The sequence below is a fragment of the Lynx rufus genome, unplaced genomic scaffold, assembly GCF_022079265.1.
Source record: "Lynx rufus isolate CCGP_SWC_20201006 ecotype Redwood Valley unplaced genomic scaffold, mLynRuf1.p SCAF_12, whole genome shotgun sequence".
Taxonomy (NCBI): Eukaryota; Metazoa; Chordata; class Mammalia; order Carnivora; family Felidae; genus Lynx; species Lynx rufus.
In genome coordinates this window covers 63,900,036-63,920,821 of record NW_025814826.1, presented here as the reverse complement: position 1 = coordinate 63,920,821, position 20,786 = coordinate 63,900,036, and the positions used below count along the sequence as shown (strand labels likewise).

The following is a 20,786-nucleotide window of genomic DNA, read 5'->3' as shown; positions in this document are numbered from 1 at the left end:
AATCTGAGTTAACCGCGTTTCCATAAACACTAAATTTGCACCCATTAGACTCTACTGATTATACTTGGTATGAAGGGATATAGATTAAACGTGCATCCCATTGATAGCCTCGCTGTTGCTTGGAAGAAAGAGATCGTTTTTGTTATAGAAACAAGAACTCTCTCAATTTAAAAATCTGTCCAGAAGAAACCCTTACATTTCTTGCCTTCTTCCCATGGTTATATTGTAGTGACCTTGTACATCTTATCTTGTCCCCCAGTTTGTCCCCTTCACTCTACAAGCTCTGAGGAAGGGACCATGTCTTTCTTGAACACTGCTGTAGCCAGTGCCTCGGAGATGGGAGGACTCACTCCATATTTGTGTGGAAATCACTGATGAGGGAAGAGGTGACTAACCCTGTGAGGGAAGGAAGCAGCAGGCTGATTTTTCCCATCTTCTGGAGGAGGATGTTGAGATTCCAAAATCAGTTCTTCTAACACTTAAGCTAAGAGCTCCTTCAGCTCTACCCTGTTGCTGTCCAGATATGAGTATCTGGAGATCTATGGATAGTTCTAGCCAGAAGGCACGTTTTCCATTAGTTACTACTTATGTAAACATAGGTCGTGGAAACACTTTCCAGACTCGACATCAGCGGGCACGCTGGCCAGATGCTATGTGGCGATGGTGACTTTGGTGACAGTGTGAATGACAGCCAAGGTTTACATCAGTTATCTCACTGAGCCCTCACGACAACGATGAGGCTACGTTGTAGCTATGGCGTCATCAGGAAACAGGCACCGAATGGTCGTGTTACTTGTCCAAAGTCACTTAGCAGCTGCTAAGTGAAGAGGTTTCGTGGGCTGTGCAGCCGAGAGCCTGAGTGAACTCCGCAGACCACTAGCTATGTGGGCTCATACCTCGGTTTCCCCCCTTACAAAATGGGGAGCCTTGCGGCTCTCTTCCACAGACACGGTTTATGCTACATGAATGTGCTTTATGCGGTGTCCTCCAGGACAAAGGTTGCCGTGGATAAACCAGACTTCGGGGAGAGGATTCTCACTCTCCAGTCGCCTCCGTCACCAGCTGATCAGGTGCTCCGTTTAGAGGCAGCCATGGCTTCCAAGTGCCATCTTGTTTGCAAACATAACAGAGGACTGACCGCATATATTCCCTTAATGAGTGAGAAAGGCAGCATGTGAGAGTTTTCTTTTTCTCAGATTTACCCCTGGCCCACATTTCAGCATCCAGAGTGAACATTCCTTTCTCGAGGATGCTCTGCCCGACCACCCAGACTGGCTACAGACCTCATGGCTCTCACGTTGCCTGCTTGGTGCAGCGCCCACCTCACTGGAGATGGTTGTCTGTGTTCCCTACCAGACCGAAGGCCCAGGACCGAAGGCAGACCGTGGCCTCCTTCACCCACGGCCCCCCTCGGGTGGGCGAGCACCTGCACGCTGTAGATACCATATGCATGAGGGCTCGTAAAGTGTAACGAAGTCCCATCCCTGAGTAGATTTGTCCTCTTATTCAACCTCCCCCCACAATTGTTGTAAATTGTGTTGATAGTGGCTTCATAGCCAGTTTTATTGGAGTCACTTATATTTTTATTGCTGGTCAACAACCCACTGCCAGCACCCACTCAGGACCTCCTATTCCTAAGGAGGGCACAACAGTGAAGCGCTCTCGGAATCCTGTCCCCAGACCATTCTGAGTACAGACAGGGCGCTGATCTGCAGGCTCCGAGCTGTGCTGACTGTCCCTTTCGCTGTGGCACCGTCTGCCGTAGTGTTTATTATTGGAAACGAATCTCATCCCTCCCTGACTTCAGCCATTCTCTCTGCTTCACTGGCCGCTTTCTCTGGGTAGCAGAGAATCCCGTTCCGTATTGATCTCATTCACTTTCCCAGGAGAACCTTGGACAAAACTGATGCTTGCTCATGGCTGCCAGAAAGGCCGCCGGTGGCTTCAGGAAATGCTCTAACCTTTGCTCAGCCTTGCCCACGGGGTCTCAGCCCTCACGGGTGGAGACATCATGGGGAGCGTGCACAGCGCCCACCGCCCCGGGTGCCTGAGCTGCACTTTCTTGGGAGTCGGTGCTGACGCATCAAGTAATGGCAACACGATCCTTGAGTTCCACTGTGCTCTCTGCCCCGAAGGCCTTTTACCTGGTTGTTTCTATCAGTATTCATCGCAGCCCTGGGACGTGCTAACCCCAGGGGTGGAAGTAACTCGCCCGGGACTGTCCACATGACCATGTCGTCAGAGCTGGATTGCAGTATCCAAATCCAAGTGTTCGGTTTGCTACACGCCAGGTGTCTCCAGTGATCACAGCCATGAATTCACAGAGACATAAGGCATGTGGTTCCACGGCCAACTTCCAGACCACGCTCTGTGCTTCCAGTCAATTAATAGAATAATATTAGCCAAACTAACGCTGAGTTCTTACCCTTTTCCAGCCTGTCTTAAGCCTGTGTACATATTCCATGATTTACTCTTTACTCGAACCCAGTGAAGAAGTGATTAGTAGTTCCCCCATTTTACAGATAAGGAAACTGAGGCCCAAGGCCAGGAGGGTTGTGAGTGATGGTGCCGGGATTCCAGCCCCAGTGGTGGGACCCTGGAGATGTCGTCTTGGCCAATACATCTCCCCAGCTGGCGCTCTCCTCCTGGGACCCAGGCCCTTGCTGTGTGTGTTGCTAATTTGAGTGAGGTTCCAGGGACCTCGGTCATCCTCGGCCCCTTCCTGTCTCGTGCACTGATGCCCTCATTGCTTCCTGCTGGACAACAAACAACTTCCAGACTTGCCTCCTTTCTTCCGAATCTCTTCCCTCTGTTCCATTTGCCCTCGGCCCCTGTGAGATGGTGAACCTTGAAATCATCCTAGTGACAAGGAAGAGAGACCCTCCCGCCTCAAAACCCACACCCGTCTTCATTCAGCCTCGTCCCCGTGTGTCCACGCTGCTGACATCATCTCAGTTTTATTTTTACTTCTGCAAAAGGTTTTCCTTCACACTCGGTTTTCCTCCTCCTTGTATCTTCTGATTTCTTTTAAATTATTAGGTCATTTCTTATGTGGCATTTCCCTTACTGGCCCAAGAAGAATGCACACGCTTTATTTTGTGCTGCAGTGGCATCGTGTGGAAACTTGATCCTAGCACTCACCAACCTGTCCTGAAGCCCTTCACCTGTGTGCTGCCACACACACCAGATCACACAGGCTTTAAACCCAGTAATCCTCTTTATTCCCTAGCCAAGCCCAGAAACAACACCCACAAAATGGTCCTTGAATAGATGTGTCCAGGAGTAACTTGGGCACCGCGTAAACATGTCATATACTCTACTTAATTCTTCTTTTTTTAACATTTATTTATTTTTGAGAATGAGAGAGAGCGTGAACGTGGGGAGGGGCAGAGAGAAGAGGAAAAAGAGAGAGAGAGAGAGTCCAAAGCAGGTTCCGCACTGTCAGCGCAGAGCCTGATGAGGGGCTCGAACCCGTGAGATCATGACCTGAGCCGAAGGCGGACGCTCAGCCAACTGAGCCAGCCAGGTGCCCCAAGTATTTTATTTAATTCTAAAATATGGCTGTTTGTAATAACACTAACCATAATCAGGGTTAAAAGCATCCAAAACTCTTTTCAAAAGAGATTTCTCTGCTTCGGTGTGGAAGTCATACTAGCAGTAACATTTGAGTAGCGGAAAGGACAAGGTAGCTAACGCGCAACAGTCTCCTTTACAAGGAGAAACGGTGTGGGGCCCTGCCTGGCCGTCTGAGACACGGGTTTGGTGAGGTGAGGGCACCGAACCCGGAGGCAGGCAGCCTGGGGCGGGAGACCAGTGGCAGGGTCAGAGCAGGCTGGTGTTGGGCAGTTAAAGCCGGGCAAAAAGAAGCCACAGGCATAGGGGCCGGCTTTGGTCTCTGGAGCAGGGCCTCTGTAAGGGAGCAGGGCCACCAGTGGAGTCACCGCGTGGGGCTGAGGCCAGACGGGCGGCCGCAGTCCCCAGGGTGGATGGGGTGCTCACGTCCACTAGCCCCTGCCTTCTCTCTCCTCCTCGGCAAATCCACGGCCCCGCGGTCTTACGTGGCCTGCCACTCCTCTGCTGTTTCTTTCACGCCTCGAACCTGCCCTTCTCTTGCTTAAATCTACCAGAAGCAACTTGCCAGGGAGATAAGCATCCTCAGTATCAGATCCTCGACAAGCTAAAATCCTCTCCCCAAAGGACGTTTCTGCTGGATCAGAGAGCCAAGTGGTAAAGATTTGAAGACCTCACGTAACATAAAAGGGAATCACGCGATGTTGAAAACAATGCATGGAATGTAACCACCCTCTGCCCACCTCCTGTAACTCGTGAGCCTGGTCTGATGAGGAAACACGAAATGCCACTCTATTACACCATAATGGTATTAATAAGAATAAGAGAATTAACTATAATGCTAATAACAAGGATTATCATTTTGTTCATTAGGTCTACTCTTTGTGGAATAACCAAATAATGCACTTAATATCCACCAGGCATTTGGTTTGCTCTGTAGCTAGTCCTGTCAACAATCTTATAGATGGCATCTCATCCCAAAATTGTTTTTATTTTTTATTTTTATTTTTTTAATTTTTTTAACATTTATTTATTTTTGAGACAGAGAGAGACAGAGCATGAACGGGGGAGGGGCAGAGAGAGAGGGAGACACAGAATCGGAAGCAGGCTCCAGGCTCCGAGCCATCAGCCCAGAGCCCGATGCGGGGCTCGAACTCATGGACCGTGAGATCGTGACCTGAGCTGAAGTCGGACGCTTAACCGACTGAGCCACCCAGGCGCCCCCCAAAATTGTTTTTAATAGACAGACTGAGCATGTGCACATGTGGAGCCTGGAGGAGGTTACAGGTTGCAAAGCCAGTGTTTGGGTTCAGATCGACTCTGATGATGGAGTGCACACTCATTTCGCAAAACACACCATCTTTCATGACTGGTGATTTCTTTTAAAAATTTTTTTTAATGTTTATTTTTGAAGGAGAGAGAGACAGAGCATGAGACGGGGAGGGGCAGAGAGAGAGGGAGACACAGAATCCGAAGCAGGCTCCAGGCTCCGAGGTGTCAGCACAGAGCCCGACGTGGGGCTCAAAGTCACAAACCTTGAGATCATGACCTGAGTCAAAGTCAGATGCTCAACTGACTGAGCACTCAGGTGCCCCGTGACTGGTGATTTTTAAGAGACACTGATACATCTAATAGAGTTGGAGAATGGTATTTTTCTTCTTTAAGTCAGAGCCCTCCTCCAGCTAGACTGTAAAAATACATTCAGCAGAAAGGTGTTTGGGGTTTTACGATGGGCTGACAGCTGAACTGCTCATTCGGTGTGAGTTGTGCGATGTTGTTCTCAATTAGATTAAATGTTAAGAATCCCATTTGCCAACTGCTAACAAAAACTGTTGAACGTCGCACACGGTTTGGGGAATTGCTTGCAGAGAAGAAAAACTGGAGATAAAGCACCAGTGAATCAAAGTGCCAAAGCCATCCGGGTTTCGACAGATAGAGGCGGTACTTTTAGACGTGGGGCATTAGGTGTTTTCGACACCGGAGTGCTGTTTTGACCGCGGTCACCTTAGTTAAAGAATTTACTGTCTGCGGAGCCCTTGTTAGTAAACACAGTGGTGAAGTGGCCTGTTCACGCCGTTCGGAGGCTCTGTGCACAATACTAAAAAGCGAAGGGCCAGAAGGTCCCCAGTGTTTGGGAGGCCGCAGGGAAGCAGGCTCCGGTCCCCTCTTTCGTCCCCTTTCTATGCTTCCATCTCCTCAGCTCCGCAGAAAGGGAGGCAGTATTTGCACAGTGCGGATGCTGGAATCATGGCCGGCGTCCTCACTGCCTGCGGGCCTCTGGCTTGTCCTGTCTGCTCTTGGGGACTCTGTCACGTCTCCTCCCAACCCTGCAGACTGGCTCGCATGCGCCTCTCTTGTGTTCCCGGAATGCAATGGTCTGTTCTTTGTCAGGTGCTCATTCTTTGCCAGATACGCTTCTAAGTACCTCCTTCCACTACCTGTCTTAGTCGCTCATCACCACAGTGCTTGGAAATAATTACCTTTGTTATGGGAGAGGCAGTGAATGATCAAAAATACACAACAGGCTCGGGGCACCTTGGGGGCGGGGGCTTGGTCTGTTGAGCATCTGACGTTGGTTCAGGTCACCATCGCACGGTTCGTGGGTTCGAGCTCCGCGTCAGGCTCTGCACTGACAGTGCGGAACCTGCTTGGGATTCTCTCTCTCCCTCCCTCTGCCCCTCCTCCACTCGCTCTGTCTGTCTGTCTCTCAAAATAAATAAATAAGCTTAAAAAGTATTTTAAAAACGCATGGTGGGCTCAAGACCACATAGAAGGTACACACGATATTCAGCAGAGCACCGCCATGTGACAAGCAGTCACTAGATGTAGACCAGCACGGGAAACAGGTCAAATGCCGTGGCCTCAATTAAGAAGGGTCGCAGTGGGGGCGCCTGGGTGGCGCAGTCGGTTAAGCGTCCGACTTCAGCCAGGTCACGATCTCGCGGTCCGTGAGTTCGAGCCCCGCGTCAGGCTCTGGGCTGACGGCTCAGAGCCTGGAGCCTGTTTCTGATTCTGTGTCTCCCTCTCTCTCTGCCCCTCCCCCGTTCATGCTCTCTCTCTGTCCCAAAAATAAATAAACGTTGAAAAAAAAATTAAAAAAAAAAAAAAAGAAGGGTCGCAGTGCAGGGCCAGCCCTATCACTTTGGTGCCCATACGTCTAGTAGCTTCGTGTTGGACCTGAAGCAAGTGCAAGTAATAACACCACACAGCAATATTTGATTGCAACGTGGCCCTAGATATGATCAGAATTTTACTTAAAATGTGCTCAGGTTATTTTTGGTCTGTTAATTTTGACAATTTTTTTTTTCATAAGAAACTCTCAATTCCTGACACTGACAGATCCGTCACTCTGCTTCCTCATCCATAGATGAGGCTGATGTTGACCGGTACCTTACAAGGTTGATTTAAAAGCCTTGGATACACTACGATCTATTATGCAGATACTCTTGTTTTGGTTTCTACGATTGCCATGATCGTTCCGATGAAAGCCATACAAGCTTTGAGCCGATTTCCTATGAAAGTAAACATCCTCATATGATAGCATCCATGCGGTAGCCTCCCATTTGTCTCAATGGCCTCTCAGAGCAGCCCGATCTGTTTTCAACGGGGGCCGAGAAAGGGCTCACATTCACTGAGCATCGTCTCCGAGGAGTCGGGAATTGGCAGTCGTCAGGTGTGTGGGCTCTGGGATCAGGCTCACCTCATTCAAGCGACAGCCATACCCTGTTCTGATCATCTACCTTTGGGACGGGCCGTTACCGTGGCTCTGGCCACCTTGCTCTTGGACATGAGTCTGGGTACTCCATGCATCTCAGGTAAGGAGGCTTATGAGGAGACACGTGGCTGTTTGGAAGTTTGCTATCAGAATGTAGAATCCATGTTCAGTGCTGATCTGCTCTGGTCTAGTTCCCAGGTTCCCTACAGAATGAGCCATGTAGAAAGAGCGCACCAGAGGTACCAGGAGGAGAGACAAGGACCGAATCCGCATGACAGACTTCATAGCTCGCAGTAGGAGAGTAATTACGGTTGCTGGGTCGATATCTGCCCCAGTGTCGGCTGAAGGAATTTAATACCTTTCATAATTAAAATCACAAAAGCATAGAATTTTACACCTTTAAGAGACCATAGTGAACATCTCGAGTTTCCAAAACAGAAACAGTTTCAACAGTCACAGTATCCCCCTGAGACTGGGGATACCTCATTCTGCAGGTACGTCAGAGTTTGTGGTCTTGGAACCAGCCTCTTGGAGATGGTCAGGTACATCAGAGTTTGTGGTCTTGGAACCAGCCTCTTGGAGATGGTCAGGTACATCAGAGTTTGTGGTCTTGGAACCAGCCTCTTGGGGATGGCAGTAATAATTACTCCACACTTCACGTGCTGCGTGATTAATCCAGCACTTCTGGTGGCCATTATCCCTGTCCTCACTGCCTTGCCCTTGTTTGGGAAGACTTTGATTCTGGTGAATTCGGAATAGTGCCCTGTGGGATGAAAGAGTGTGGCTATGCAGTTTTGGAACCCTGGATTTATCCCTTAGTAGTTCTGGGACCCAGGGCCATTTGTTTTTAATGGGACCCAGGGCCATTTACTTAATCTCTCTGGGCCCGTTCCACTTTTGTAAGTTTACATTATGATTTCAACTTTCCCGGAAGGTTTGGAGGACCGGATGCAGCAACTAGTGAGAAGGCAGAGTCAGAGAACAGAGCCTCAGCACGTGCCTCCCCATTTCCCCTTGCCCGGTTCACTGGCACACATTTTGTACCTGTCGTACGTGTCTCTGGGTTCCTGGGAACTGAGTTCTGATGAACACGATGTGCCTGACCCTCCACGACCACGTCCCACCTGCGTCCTGGACTCGTGTGCCTCGTAGGGTGGCAGGGGTTGTAGTTCCCTGCATTTTATTCATTTGCTCACCCGCGTCTTTGCTTATGGCGGTTTCTGTGCTTGCTCTCATCCCTTTTCTGCCTAACCATTCGAGATTCGGCTGCAGCATCACCTTTTTCTAGGGTGCCTCCCCTGCTCGCATCCTTCCGCACACTCAGCATCGTACAGTTTCTCCTGGTGTGAGACCTTCCTGCAGTTGGGGGTCTGTGCCCCTGGTTCCTCCAGCCAGAGGGTATTTTCCTCCAGGTGGGCCTCCGGTGTATTCTCATCTCTGGAGCTTAAGTGTTTATAGCATGGCGGTGGGCACCCAGGAGGCACCAAATAGAGAATAACTGGGGTCATGATGATGCACTGACCCCATTGACTTGGTGAAGAAAAAGAGAAACCCAATGGGACTCTCTATCATAATGCTTGCCATGTGTAAGTATCCTTCTAGTCAAATAGATCAACAGTATATAGGCATTCACCCAAAATGCATCACAGCCATTAAGGTAACTTGTAAGATGGTGATGGATTATTCAGGGTCAGTATATCAAGTTATTTCATTGCTAATGAATTATTACCTTTTGAAGTTCTAAACAGGTCAACAATCTCTTGGTCAAAAGCATAAGAGACTCTTAAAAACTGAGAACAAACTGAGGGTTGATGGGGGTGGGAGGGAGGAGAAGGTGGGTGATGGGTATTGAAGAGGGCATCTTTTGGGATGAGCACTGGGTGTTGTACGGAAACCAATTTGACAATAAATTTCATATATTAAAAAAAAAGAAAAAAATCTTTTGGTCAAACAGTAATTGACCAGTTTACTAAAGAAAATGCCACTAAGTACATTAGTGGGAAGGATTTGTATAGAATTCTTACCTGTAAAATCATTAGACTAACATTGTGTGTGTGTTGTGCTCTGTGGAAGGTAAGGAACTTTCCCTTTTACCCCTAGTCTTGACCCATGAGGGCAGCTTAGTCCCTGTCTGAGGTGTTAGAGCTGGAGAGTAACAAGGGTCAGACTTGACCCCTTGACCCCAGGTCATCCTGTAATGCTAAGCCCACTGAATGTTTATGGGTCTGTGGCTTTGCCCCGCAAGATACAAGTAAAAGAAAATGCATGTCACAGTGATTTGGGGGCAAGCTGAATCAAAACCGTGCCTTTCAAAAAGTGCTGTTTAAAACAGGCTTATAAACAGGAGAGAAAGCAATATTTAGGAATCAGGAATGAAAACGATGACCACTGGTCTCCTCTGGCCCTCTACCCAACACTGACCAACTGTCCCACTTGCTTCCTGTGACCCTGAGCACCCAGGCAATTGAGGCTGCCACAGCGAGGCAGCATTAACGCAGTGACTGTCACCAGAGGAGATCAGATCTGCTGTCGGGTGTGAGGGCGACTGGGACGTAATACCTTCTTCTCTCCAACTGAGTGCTGAGCCAGTCAGAAAGACAAAGTAATAAGACACGTTGGAGATGAAACTGAAGTAGGAGATCATAGGGCCACTTGGGTGGTTCTGTCGGTTGAACCTTTGACTGTGGATGTCGGCTCAGGGCATGAGTTTCATGAATTTGAGCCCCACATCGGGCTCTGAACTGGCAGCATGGAGCCTGCTTGGGATTCTTTCTCTCCTTCTGTCTCTTTCTGCTCCTCCCCTGCTCGAACTTTCTGTGTCTCAGAATAAATAAACCAAACCAAAGTAAGCTAAACTAGGAGATCATTTGGCTTCCATCATTGACCGAGGGGGCTCCCGGATATTGAACTCCAGAGTGAACTGCTTCCCTGCTCAGGTGCAGCAGTGCTGGACGGATGCGGGCCCCCCGCTGAGCACATCCTCTGCCAGGCCTTCCCCGGGACCGAGGGGGATGGAGATAAGCGCCTCCAAGGGAGGACTTGCTCCCAAGAAAAAAGACCAGGAAGCTCCCAGTTTCTTGTCCCAAACTCACCATTTGCCCAATAAATGGGCAGAGAGGATCTGGGGGTGTCACGCAAAGGGGTGTCCCTCCACATACAAGACGCATCGAGAGCGGAGAAGCCATGTTCTCGCCCACAACGTGTGCCTCTAGATCCACTCCGTGGGACCTTGTGCGCGACGCCCCCCACGATGACCCTTCAGAGAGCTCAAGGCAGCTCTTCTGCTTCACCGCGGCCCCCCCTCTTTTCCAGCTCTCGCTTCGGTCAGTCACGTGGCTGGATTGCCCACAGGGCGGCAGTAGCTGGGAGTCGACGCACGCTATCCCGTCCCTGATTCCAAGAGCAGGCGTGTGTACAACAGAGGGAGAGAAACACCAAGCGAAGTTTACTTCTTTTATGGCCGGAGCCACACAGATCTCTCTGTGGTCACTCAGCGGTCGCGTGGGGGATCCTTTGGCGCTGGAGCGATGTGCGGGTGGAGGGCAGCGAGCATATACGTGTAGAATGGAGAGACGCCTAGGCGGGAATGTAACCTAGACTGGGGACTGTCAGGTGCCTCGCTGACCCCCGTGCCTGACCTGCTTCCCTCTCTCCTGCTCAAGGAGCCGTGTGGGATGTCAGTAAGAGGACACTAGGGGCAACGTAGATCAAGTCGTGCTGATGCGAAGTCATCTGTGATTTCTAGATTTCAGCCACTTGTAGTAAGAGGTTCTTATAGTCCAGCCCACAGCTGGTTCCTGCAGTCTTGTGTGTTGGGGCACAAAATCGGGGACTGCTCACCCAGATAGCGGCCGTCTGTTGCTGACCAGATGAAAGAACAGATAGACAAAGGTGTTTTCCGGGATTCTGGATAGTTGGTTGCAAAGCAAAGACTAGCCCCAAGGGGTTTTGATTCTCTTCGGAATTTACAGAGCTGGGTACCTTTTTAAACCCGGGCTCTAACGGGAATTAGAGGCTCCACTCTTCAGAGCACCAGGGTGGCTCCGTCCGTTAAGCGTCCAACTCTAGATTCTATCTCAGGTCGTGATCTCGTGGTCCGTGAGTTCGAGCCCCACATCAGGCTCCACGCTGGCAGAGCCTGCTTGGGCTTATCCCTCTCTACCTCTCTCTGCCCCTCCCCAGCACCCGATTGCTCTCTCTCTCTCTCAAAATAAATAAACTTAAAAAGCAAATACTGGTACATTATTATTAACTAAAATCCCTACTGTATTTAAAAAAAAAAAAAAAAAGGAAGAGGTTTGACTCTCCTGCATCCCGAAGGTGGGGACACAGGCTGACTCTATAAACCTCCCGCATCTCAGTTCCAAGAGTAAGGTCAGCATTGCGAGGCTTTTGGCGCCGGCCCGTGTCTGAACTGCTAATCCGCCACTTCCTTGCCGTGAGGCTTGTAGACAGGCTGTTTCCACACTGGGGTTCGGTTTCCCAGTCTACAAGATGGGGGCCAATAATTGCACTAATTTTGCAGGCTTGGCATAAGAATGGAATGACTAACACACATAGAACACATAATGCGTGACGCGTACTAGGGCCAAATAATAAACGTTAGTGCACTAATGCTATCGTAGTTTGCTCCTTGGTTAAAAATAAGATAATAATGAAAAATCCCCTGAATTACCAAGAAGAGGAATCCAGGGACCGAAAACTGGTATGAGGCACACAGCAGGCATCTGATGAACAGTAGCTACTATTAATAGAATTCTAGATTGTGAGGTCTGATGGAGCTTTTGCGTTCCTGTTTCAAATAAGCATCCAGAATATTAAAACCCCATTCCGTTTATGCCTTCTCCCGCAACTGCAACACAGAAGATGTACTGATATTTCTGTACAAAAACGTGCCTCACTTTCATGGGCGTGTTTGAATTAAATGAAAAGTTATCCGTGCTTACCCCGTGCCGAAAGAATATCAGATTGTGTGTGCATCTCACGTAAAGTGTAAGTTGAGTGTGTTTCTATAGGACATAGAGATCTAGAGCATGATTTTTGCGGTAGGGTAGCAAACCCAAATTCCAGTATCAATTCCAGAATTGTGTGAAAACCCATGGTTCTTTTTACTTTTAAAGAAGATGTGGTATATTTATTTATTTTGAGAGAGAAACAGAGAGAGAGAGAGAAAGTGAGCACGGGAGGGGCAGAGAGAGGCGTAGAGAGAGAGAATCCCGGGCAGGCTCTGTACCTTCAGTGCAGAGCCCGATGTGGGGGTCGAACTCAGAAACGATAAGATCATGACCTGAGCCGAAATGAAGCATTGGGCGCTTAACCAACTGAACCACCCAGGTGCCCCAAAACCTACGGTTGTAAGGAAGGGGGAGGTGAGGGTGATTTGCACCTTCAATCCAGGGCCGTGTTGCCTTGTCAAGACCCCCAGCAGATGCAACAGCCCTTTTCTCTTTTTCTTTTCTTTTCCTTTTTGTTTTCTTTTTTCTTTTCTTTTCTTTCTTTTATTTTTTCTTTTCTTTTTTCTTTTTTTTTTCTTTTCCTTTTCGTTTTCTTTTCTTTTTGCTTTTCTTTTTTCTTTTCCTTTTTCCTTTCCTTGTCTCTTTTTTCTTTGCCCCCTCTTCCTTCCTTCCTTCCTTCCTTCCTTCCTTCCTTCCTTCATCCCTCCCTCCCTCCCTCCCTCCCTCCCTGTCTCTTTCCCTGTCTCTTTCTCTCTCTCTCTCTCTCTCTCTCTCTCTTTCGTCATTGAATTTCTCTCTGCTGTTTCAGGTTCAAAGACAAATGACAAACCGCTTGTACCCTCAGGGGATTCAGGTAGGGTGGTGGGGGGGATCATTGTGGTCTAAGGAGGTGTGTGCAGGACCCTGGCAGAGGAGGAGCCCGGAGAAGCTTCACAGAGAGGACATTTGACCCAAGTCTTGGTGGTGAGTTTCAGGCAGCCAGAGGACAGGCCCTTAAAAGGAGAAAAGCAAAGAGAGCTGTGTTGTGCAACAAGAGGCAGCAGATGAGCTGGAAATGTGGTCGGGGCTTGAAGGCTGTGAGTGCCGTAGTCAGGAATTTGAACTTGATCTTGTAGACAGTGGGTAACGCTGTGAACGAACTCGCACACACCAGTGCCACAGGAGGAAGGTAAGACCAGAGGGGTGAGGCCCATGAGGAGGGTGGTTTAATAATTAAAGCAAGCAGCATAGACTCAAACCAGGGCTGACGTGAGAGCGTGGTAGAGACAGAACCTTCGAGACTTTCTTACAGGTTCTAAGGCGAGAAAGAGATCTGGAGTCTGGGCGAATGCGAGGCTTTTGTGAATGTTGGGCCAAATGGGTCCACTAAAGATGCCCAAAGGGAAGAGAAGGATTGAGGGGGGACAGCAAGTTGCTCCTTTTAAGCTGCCTCTTTGACAACAGGCCGCCTATCCAACCGAAGCCTGGAATGGCGATCTAGAGCCCAGGGCAGGATTAGACCTGGTCACGTAAACGGGAGAGGCGTTAATAGGAGGGTCAGAGGTGATGGCAAGCTTGGCTCTCTGTTGGGGAATGAAGGAAGTACAAAGCAAAACTTCCTGACGAACACCTCTTAAGTGCTGACTGTAAACCAGGCTCTCAGGTGAGCGCCGAGGCTTTCTTACTATCCCCACCTCTCATCTGAAACGGACGCTTCAGAGGGGAGGGGGCTAGCCCGTCACGCCATTAGCGAGTGGCTGACTGACGAGCAAGGCACAGGCCCGTTGGACTCCAGATTCTGTGTTCTCATCAAACCATGGTTCAGCAGGGACTCCAGTTGAGTTAAAATCCATTTTTAGGGGGGCACCTGTGTGGCTCAGTCAGTTAGCTTCTGACTTCAGCTCAGGTCATGATCTCGCGGTTTGCGAGTTCGAGCCCCGCGTCGGGCTCAGTGCTGACAGCTCGGAGCCTGGATCCTGCTTCGGATTCTGTGTCTCCCTCTCTCTCTCTGCCCCTCCCCCACTTGCATTCTGTCTTTCTCTCTCTCCCAAAAATAAATAAACACTAAAAAATCCATTTTTAGGTTTCTGAGAGGATCACTGTTGATGTCTAAGCTGCATAATCCGTAGGCGTATCCCTGGGGAGCACCGGTGCATCCTGAGGGAGCCGAAGGTCCTTTTCACGCCCGCTGACCTTACCCTGGGACGTGGCTCGCGTCCGGATTCTACCGCGATAGTCTTGTTTGATCCTTAACAGCCGCTCGGAGAGGCCGCGTCATGACCGTCCGCTCTTCACCTGCTTTGTGCCTGTGGTGGGGTGGACCCTGGCCCGGAGCTCTCCATCGTGAGTTCACATGCAGCCTCATGTTCGGCTGGCCCTGCGTGAGGCCTGTGTGTCTTCCCAGACTGTTGGAGAGGACGGTGCTCGAGTGTCCTTTCTTCGTGTGGGGACACTGTGCCGTCCAGCCGCGCTCCGTGCACCGTCAGTGGAGGTGCACAGGCTCTCCCGCGCCGGCTCTGCAGGCCCGGGGGGGAGGCGGCTAGTGGGGCGTTCTGCGTCAGCCCACTCACTTCCTGAGCCTTGTGCCGTTGGCTGTTTTACAGGGGACAAGATTTGTTTTGTTCATAATCGTCTCAGGCCGTGTATTTTATTTCTCTTTGGATTACCATTTTGACTTTATATTATCTGTCGTCATATTGAATCAGCCTTCTGAAGATTCCCCAAAGATTACCCAATGTGCCTTTTGAAAAATCCTCATGAGATTGGTATGTAGTTTTAAAAGTCAAAGTCAATATCGGACTTCGAAGATCCCTTGCCTTCAGTAGGTCCTGAAGCATTTTCCAAAGGAGGCATCGGTGATAAGGAAATTCGTTGGCAAACAGGTGTCAGGACCAGAAAACGGGATGCTCGGGGCCGCTGGAAGCAAGCAGACTGGGGGCTCATAGCTTCCTGGATCTGATGCCTTTGTTAATCCCCTGTCCGCTTTCATTTCTGCTTAGTCACAGCCACTGCAGACAGGACTTAAATTAATGCCTCAGTCAAAGCAAGCAGGCCTGATGGAACATCTGTCCTCTGCGAGGCACGGTCTCCAGGACGCATGTGGCACACTGAGAAAGGACTCCCCCCACTCAGCACCTGGCCTTGAGAATCATTTCTTCTGCGGGAAGAGTGGGGTGACCTTGAACAAATCATTTGATTCTTTGACCCACAATCTTTTATCTATGAAACAGAAATTGAAGTTCCTACCACTTATTATTTGATCTAATCAGAAAGAGCTTTGAGGCACGGTAAGTGATAAAAGCAAGGAATAGAGAACCGCCCAGAGCCTTTTCCCACGTGTGAGTGTGTCTGCGCGTGTTTCCAGGATGTGCATACGTAACACACATGTGCACATGTATGTACGGAAGTCTTCTAGGAAGACCCACAAGAAATTACTGGACTCTGGGGAATGAGGCACTTTAGACTGTTTCTGGAAACACTGAGATTTTTTACCGTATGTATATTCTAATTTTGAAAATCAGAATTAGAGCATCTGCTTTGTATGGTGTTTGCCAAAGACCAAATGAGGTCAAGATCAGGGGAATACCTAGATGCCTTGCGAACGGCGGATTCCTTCTTGCTCCTTGGGTCTGGGGGTCCGACACGTGCACTCTGCTTGTCTTTCTATAACTGCCCCGACTTCTGATCCTTACCGAGTAAGGATGAGAAATGGGGATAATGTGGATTACCTGAGGGCCTAGCTGACTGAATTCTCTGCTTATGAAATGGAAGAGTCTTTTGGTTCCAAACCTCACTGAATGTGTCTCATAAGTTCAAATCCAAAGGGACCTGGCGGCCTCGTAATGCAAAGCCAGGTTTCAGTCGAGGCCCTGGGGAGGGTTCACGGAAGGCCTCTCCAGCGGGTCCTGTGGCACGCTGCCCACATCCCTCCTCGGGCCTGAGTCACTGCTTCTTCACACTGCCAGGGATGTCGGGAGCCTCAACCAAGCCCCTCTCTGGAGGGGCCAGTTGGCCAAGCCCCTCTCTGGAGACCGCTGTGTCTGAGAGAGCTGCTGACCCAGGCCCCACCTCCTCCGCAGGGTCACCCACACTCGATAATGGTCAGTGCATGGGTGCAGTCGTGCAATGCACGGCCCCTACTCTGAGGCCGACGGCCCTGCAGCTCCAGAGCCCCCCGTGGGATGGACTGAGGTCTCCGTTGTCCTGCACGACTCTCTCTGCCCAATCCTACTCTCCCGCAGCGTTGCCCCCCGACAGCACACCCAGCACCTCCTGCAGGCACCGCTCTGTCTCAGTCTTTTTGCTAGGGACCTGACTTACAGCCATCTCAGAGCCAAGTGACAGAAGCTGACCGGACGCCTCCATCCCGGTTTCCTGATTTGTAGCACCTCGTGTGACTCACTCATCGTGATGCTGTGATTAGACCCAGTACAATACACCTGTGATCGCCTGCCTTCGTGGCACCATTGAGAGTGCAGATGAGTGCCGATGGCCACGGACCCCTATCACACCTGTCCCGTCCCCATGGACCAACTCAGTCCTCCCCGATGGCAGCAAGGAAGGAGACCAAACGAGGCAGGAGGCTGCCACATCACCCGCTCACAAGAGCCTGAAGGGTGGGATTCTGCCAACTCGCCGTCTGGAGTTTCTTGCAGCTGGACAGACAGGCAGCAGGGGATCATACAGAGCCATTTGTGTCCCTTCGTGGCCCCTTGAGCAGTAGATGGACAGGAAGGTCCCACATCCATGGAACTCTCCAGCCCAGTACTCAGCGCCTTCCTCCTCTGTGGACCAACGTCCTCCCTGGGGCTTCCTTTCTCTGTGTCCAAAGCAAATCCCTTCTGAAATTCGCCCCAAGACACCCTTCTCTCTTGAGTTCGTGCCCAAGTCAGAACTGGCCTGTGTCCTCTCTTCTGTCATGTCTGGGTCTCCAGGTACATCGTGACTTGGCCGCCTTGTCCTCATCGCACAAACCGTAGTTGGGTCATTATACCCGTTTAAGGCTCCCTACGTCTGTGAGCAGATGGCAACGTACGGAGCCTCTGAGGCCGACTTAGGTTCAGTCTCTCACCAAACGCACCTGCCATGTTGTGTATCTAAACCCACAACTACACCCCATCTCACAGCAGTGCATTTTTCTCTCTCTTGGACCACTCTCCCATCCACCAGGAGGGTCTCTACAAATTCCTCATCTCCCTGCGAGAGGAGACCCTTCTGTCTGTCCCCGTCTGCTATGAAGTGCTGTGCAGTGGCCGAGGAACGAGACTTGTGAGTGGGTCCCATTAGGTTATCCCAAACCTTGCAGGTCAGTGCCCTCCTCCTCCTCCTCATTCGTTGTTACTATTACTATTATTATTGCCATTATTATTATTATCGTTGTTGTTTTAATATGAATGCACAAGACAGAGGCTCGGCAGCTCTCCGTGTCTTTCCTGCACAGAGAGGCAGGGACTCAAACTCTCCTTTCCCTGGAACCGTGAGCCCCTCCTCGGTTGTTCTCCGAGCCAGCCGCGTGGTGGCCCCCAGCTTCTGTGTCTGTCCCGCCCGCAGGGGAGTTTCTATGTGCCCTCGGAGAACTGCATGCAGCACGCACACAAGTGGCACCGAGAGCTGTGCTTCCTGCTCCTGCACGCCTACCGGGGGCTCCGCGCCTACTTCCTGGTCATCATGAGGGACGTCCCCGAGCTGCCGCACACGGAGCTGGGTAAGGGGCCGGGCGCGGGGCACCGCAAGCCGCGGCCGACCTGCCCCTCTTGGGCCGGGCTTGAGAGAGCGGCATGTTTTGTGAGTGTCACGGTGGCAGATATGCTCCAGGTATGTGTCGTGTATGTTACCTTGTTCTGGGAGGAGGGAGTCTGGGACATGCACCTGCAGGAAGTCGAGGCAGGAGCCCCCCTCGGTTCACCCACAGGGCACTTACTGAACACCTGCTATGTCCACCGGGCACCGCTGACACCATGTTGACTCGCTTCCTAAGGGAAAATGCCAGTTTATAGCCTTTCTTTTTTAATGAGGCTGCAGTTACAGGATTGCAACTTACAAGAGGGGAAAACAACCCCCCAAATAATACATGTATTGTTATATATTATGTACATATATAAATATATACATATATATAATGTACATATTATATTATATTATATACATATATAAATATATTTTATATGACATATAATTTTAATAGATATTATATTATTGTATACATATATATTATATACATATATTATGTACATAAACATATTTTATATATAACATAATTTTAATAATTTTAATGTTTTACATATTTTACATAAAATGTAATACCTGTTTCATATTTTCTATTTTAATAATTTTAGTATGTTTTTATAATCATATATAAAATATATAACATATTTTATATATAATATATTTTCTATATTTTGATGTATAACATATTTGTGTATACTTTATAATATAGATATCTAAATATTTGCATATTTGTATATAAATATATGTTATACATGTTTTTAATCTGGATGATTATGGAAACGTCTCAGTAGCCATCATCTTTGGTTTTCTGGGGATGGATTGCTCCGTGCACTTCATCAGACATCATGGACATCACTGGGCCTGAATCCCTCTTTGTTGCCAGATGGTGGAACTGAGATCAGAGAGGTGCAGTGACTGCTCAGGGTCACACACAGCAGTGCACGGCAGGACTAAGACAAGAGCTCCTGCAGTGGCTCCTAGGGCAGGGTCCCTTCTATCATCCCTCTCATTGACAGCAGGTGACACAGTGTGATTCTGCTGTCAGTCCTCTGCTGAGGACCCTTTGCTTCCAGAACACAGGCCAGGTCTTTAGCCTGGTTCAGGGTTAAGAACAGTCCTGCTGGGGTACCTCAGTTTCCCCACTTACACCCCTAGACCTACTGAGCCGGTTTTGGCTTTGGAGGTATTTATGGCCTCATACGTTGTCCATTACCGCACTGCACACACCACACGAGAGTGATAGCCTATTTGCACGTTTCTCATCCCCACCAGATGTGGGGTCTTGGAGAGCAGAGGCCCCCTCAGATGCCCCCTCTGTGCCCCCCCAGGCACAGATCCCTCGTACACAGTGCCTGGCCTGCAGGGTGAAGGAGTCGGTACAGGGCGGTTGATGAATGGTGGTGCCATGTTCCCATCCGGGCTTACCAGCTCTGACCCCCTAGACAAGTCAGGCACTACTCTGAATCATGCAGTAGCAACATCGAATTTTTTCCGGTTCAGATGTTATACACACCATAAAAGCATGCACAGAATCAGAGACAGCTTACGTAACCCAAAGGGAAAATGGAGATTGTACACGGACAGTTGACTTGTTGTTTTAACTTTTTGCCCAAAGGAACTGGGTTTATTTGCTCACTCATTCACCATCATGTTTTTATCAAGCCTCTACTATGTGCCAGATGCCCCGGACACAGTCATGTTCAATATGACACAAGTCCGCTGTGCCTGGTGGGACTCACAGACCTGAGGAAGGTGCTGGATGGGGGCAGGGGGATAAGGCATGTGCTTATCAGGACATCAGTGAGGATCCGGAGGTGTTGATGGATTGGTCCCACTCATCTGGGCAGCAAGGCTTTAAAGGGACCTGATGCCGTGCCCAAGTGCAAACCCCCGACCACGTGTCATAGAACTAGGGGAGAGTCCTAATACAGGCAGATGCAAGCATTAAATCACCACTGGCCGGAGGCCAGAGGTTCCTGCTGATCAGAGGTGAGATCGCCAGCTCCTCTGTGGGTGGCAGGGAAGGTCATGATGACCCTCAGTGTCAGAGTCAGTGGTCTGGGTTCAGCTCTGCTGCTCCACTTCTCTGTGCTTCCCAGCATTCACCTGGCTGATGGAGATCCAAACCCAGGCCCCACATGCGTCACACACACGGATGCATGTACATCCACACCTGTAGGCACATACCTGCAGAAGTCCAGAAGAATGTGGGATCGCTCTGAACCCCACAAAGTGCTGTGTGAATGTGGGGGCCTTCTATTCCTCAGAAAGGCATCCCTGAGATGCTGTTGACCTTTATCTAGTATGAGGTCACCGGGCTCCAAATCAGGTTTCTCCTTTTTATAAGTATGACCCCGTTAGGCAATTAGAAGAGAAAGAGGGAGAGTCCTCAGGCCGTGTGTTTCTTTCTGGGACTCAAACGCCAACCTGAACGTATGCTTCTTTATTGTAGTTAGCAACTGCAACTTTTCAGCGTGTGTCTATTTTATTGTGCATCTTTTTGTTTTTTCTTCCTAGAGTCCCTTGCTGTTGAGGAAACGCTTTCTCAGTTGTGCTCCGAGCTACAGGTAATTAGAAAACTGGTCCTGTGGGTCTGAAGGGCAGTCGTGGTACAGGGCCAACATGGGTGCTGGCTTGATGTAGAAGTCGGAGATGAAAACACGGGGCACGTATGCTCCCTCTAGACCTGCACCTCCTCTACCCCCTCACCCTTTGTTCTAAGTGTCACTAGACCTCTAGCTCTCTGCGAGAGGCTTTGGGAGAAAAGAAACCAGTTAACAGGTCTCTGTCCCTGGAGCTGACGCTACATCTATTTGTCGATTACTCATCCATTTAACAAA

At 49.7% G+C, this 20,786-nt stretch overlaps 1 protein-coding gene across 1 annotated transcript in view; it reads left to right on the top strand.

The window, feature by feature from the left end:
- FAM135B (family with sequence similarity 135 member B) overlaps nucleotides 1-20,786 on the top strand; it is a 183,741-nt gene that overhangs the window by 123,746 nt on the left and 39,209 nt on the right. Inside the window, exons 7-8 of the mRNA XM_047073820.1 lie at nucleotides 17,770-17,923; nucleotides 20,464-20,513. Coding sequence (XP_046929776.1) covers nucleotides 17,770-17,923; nucleotides 20,464-20,513 — 204 coding nt within the window. The remainder of the gene's footprint in view (nucleotides 1-17,769; nucleotides 17,924-20,463; nucleotides 20,514-20,786) is intronic.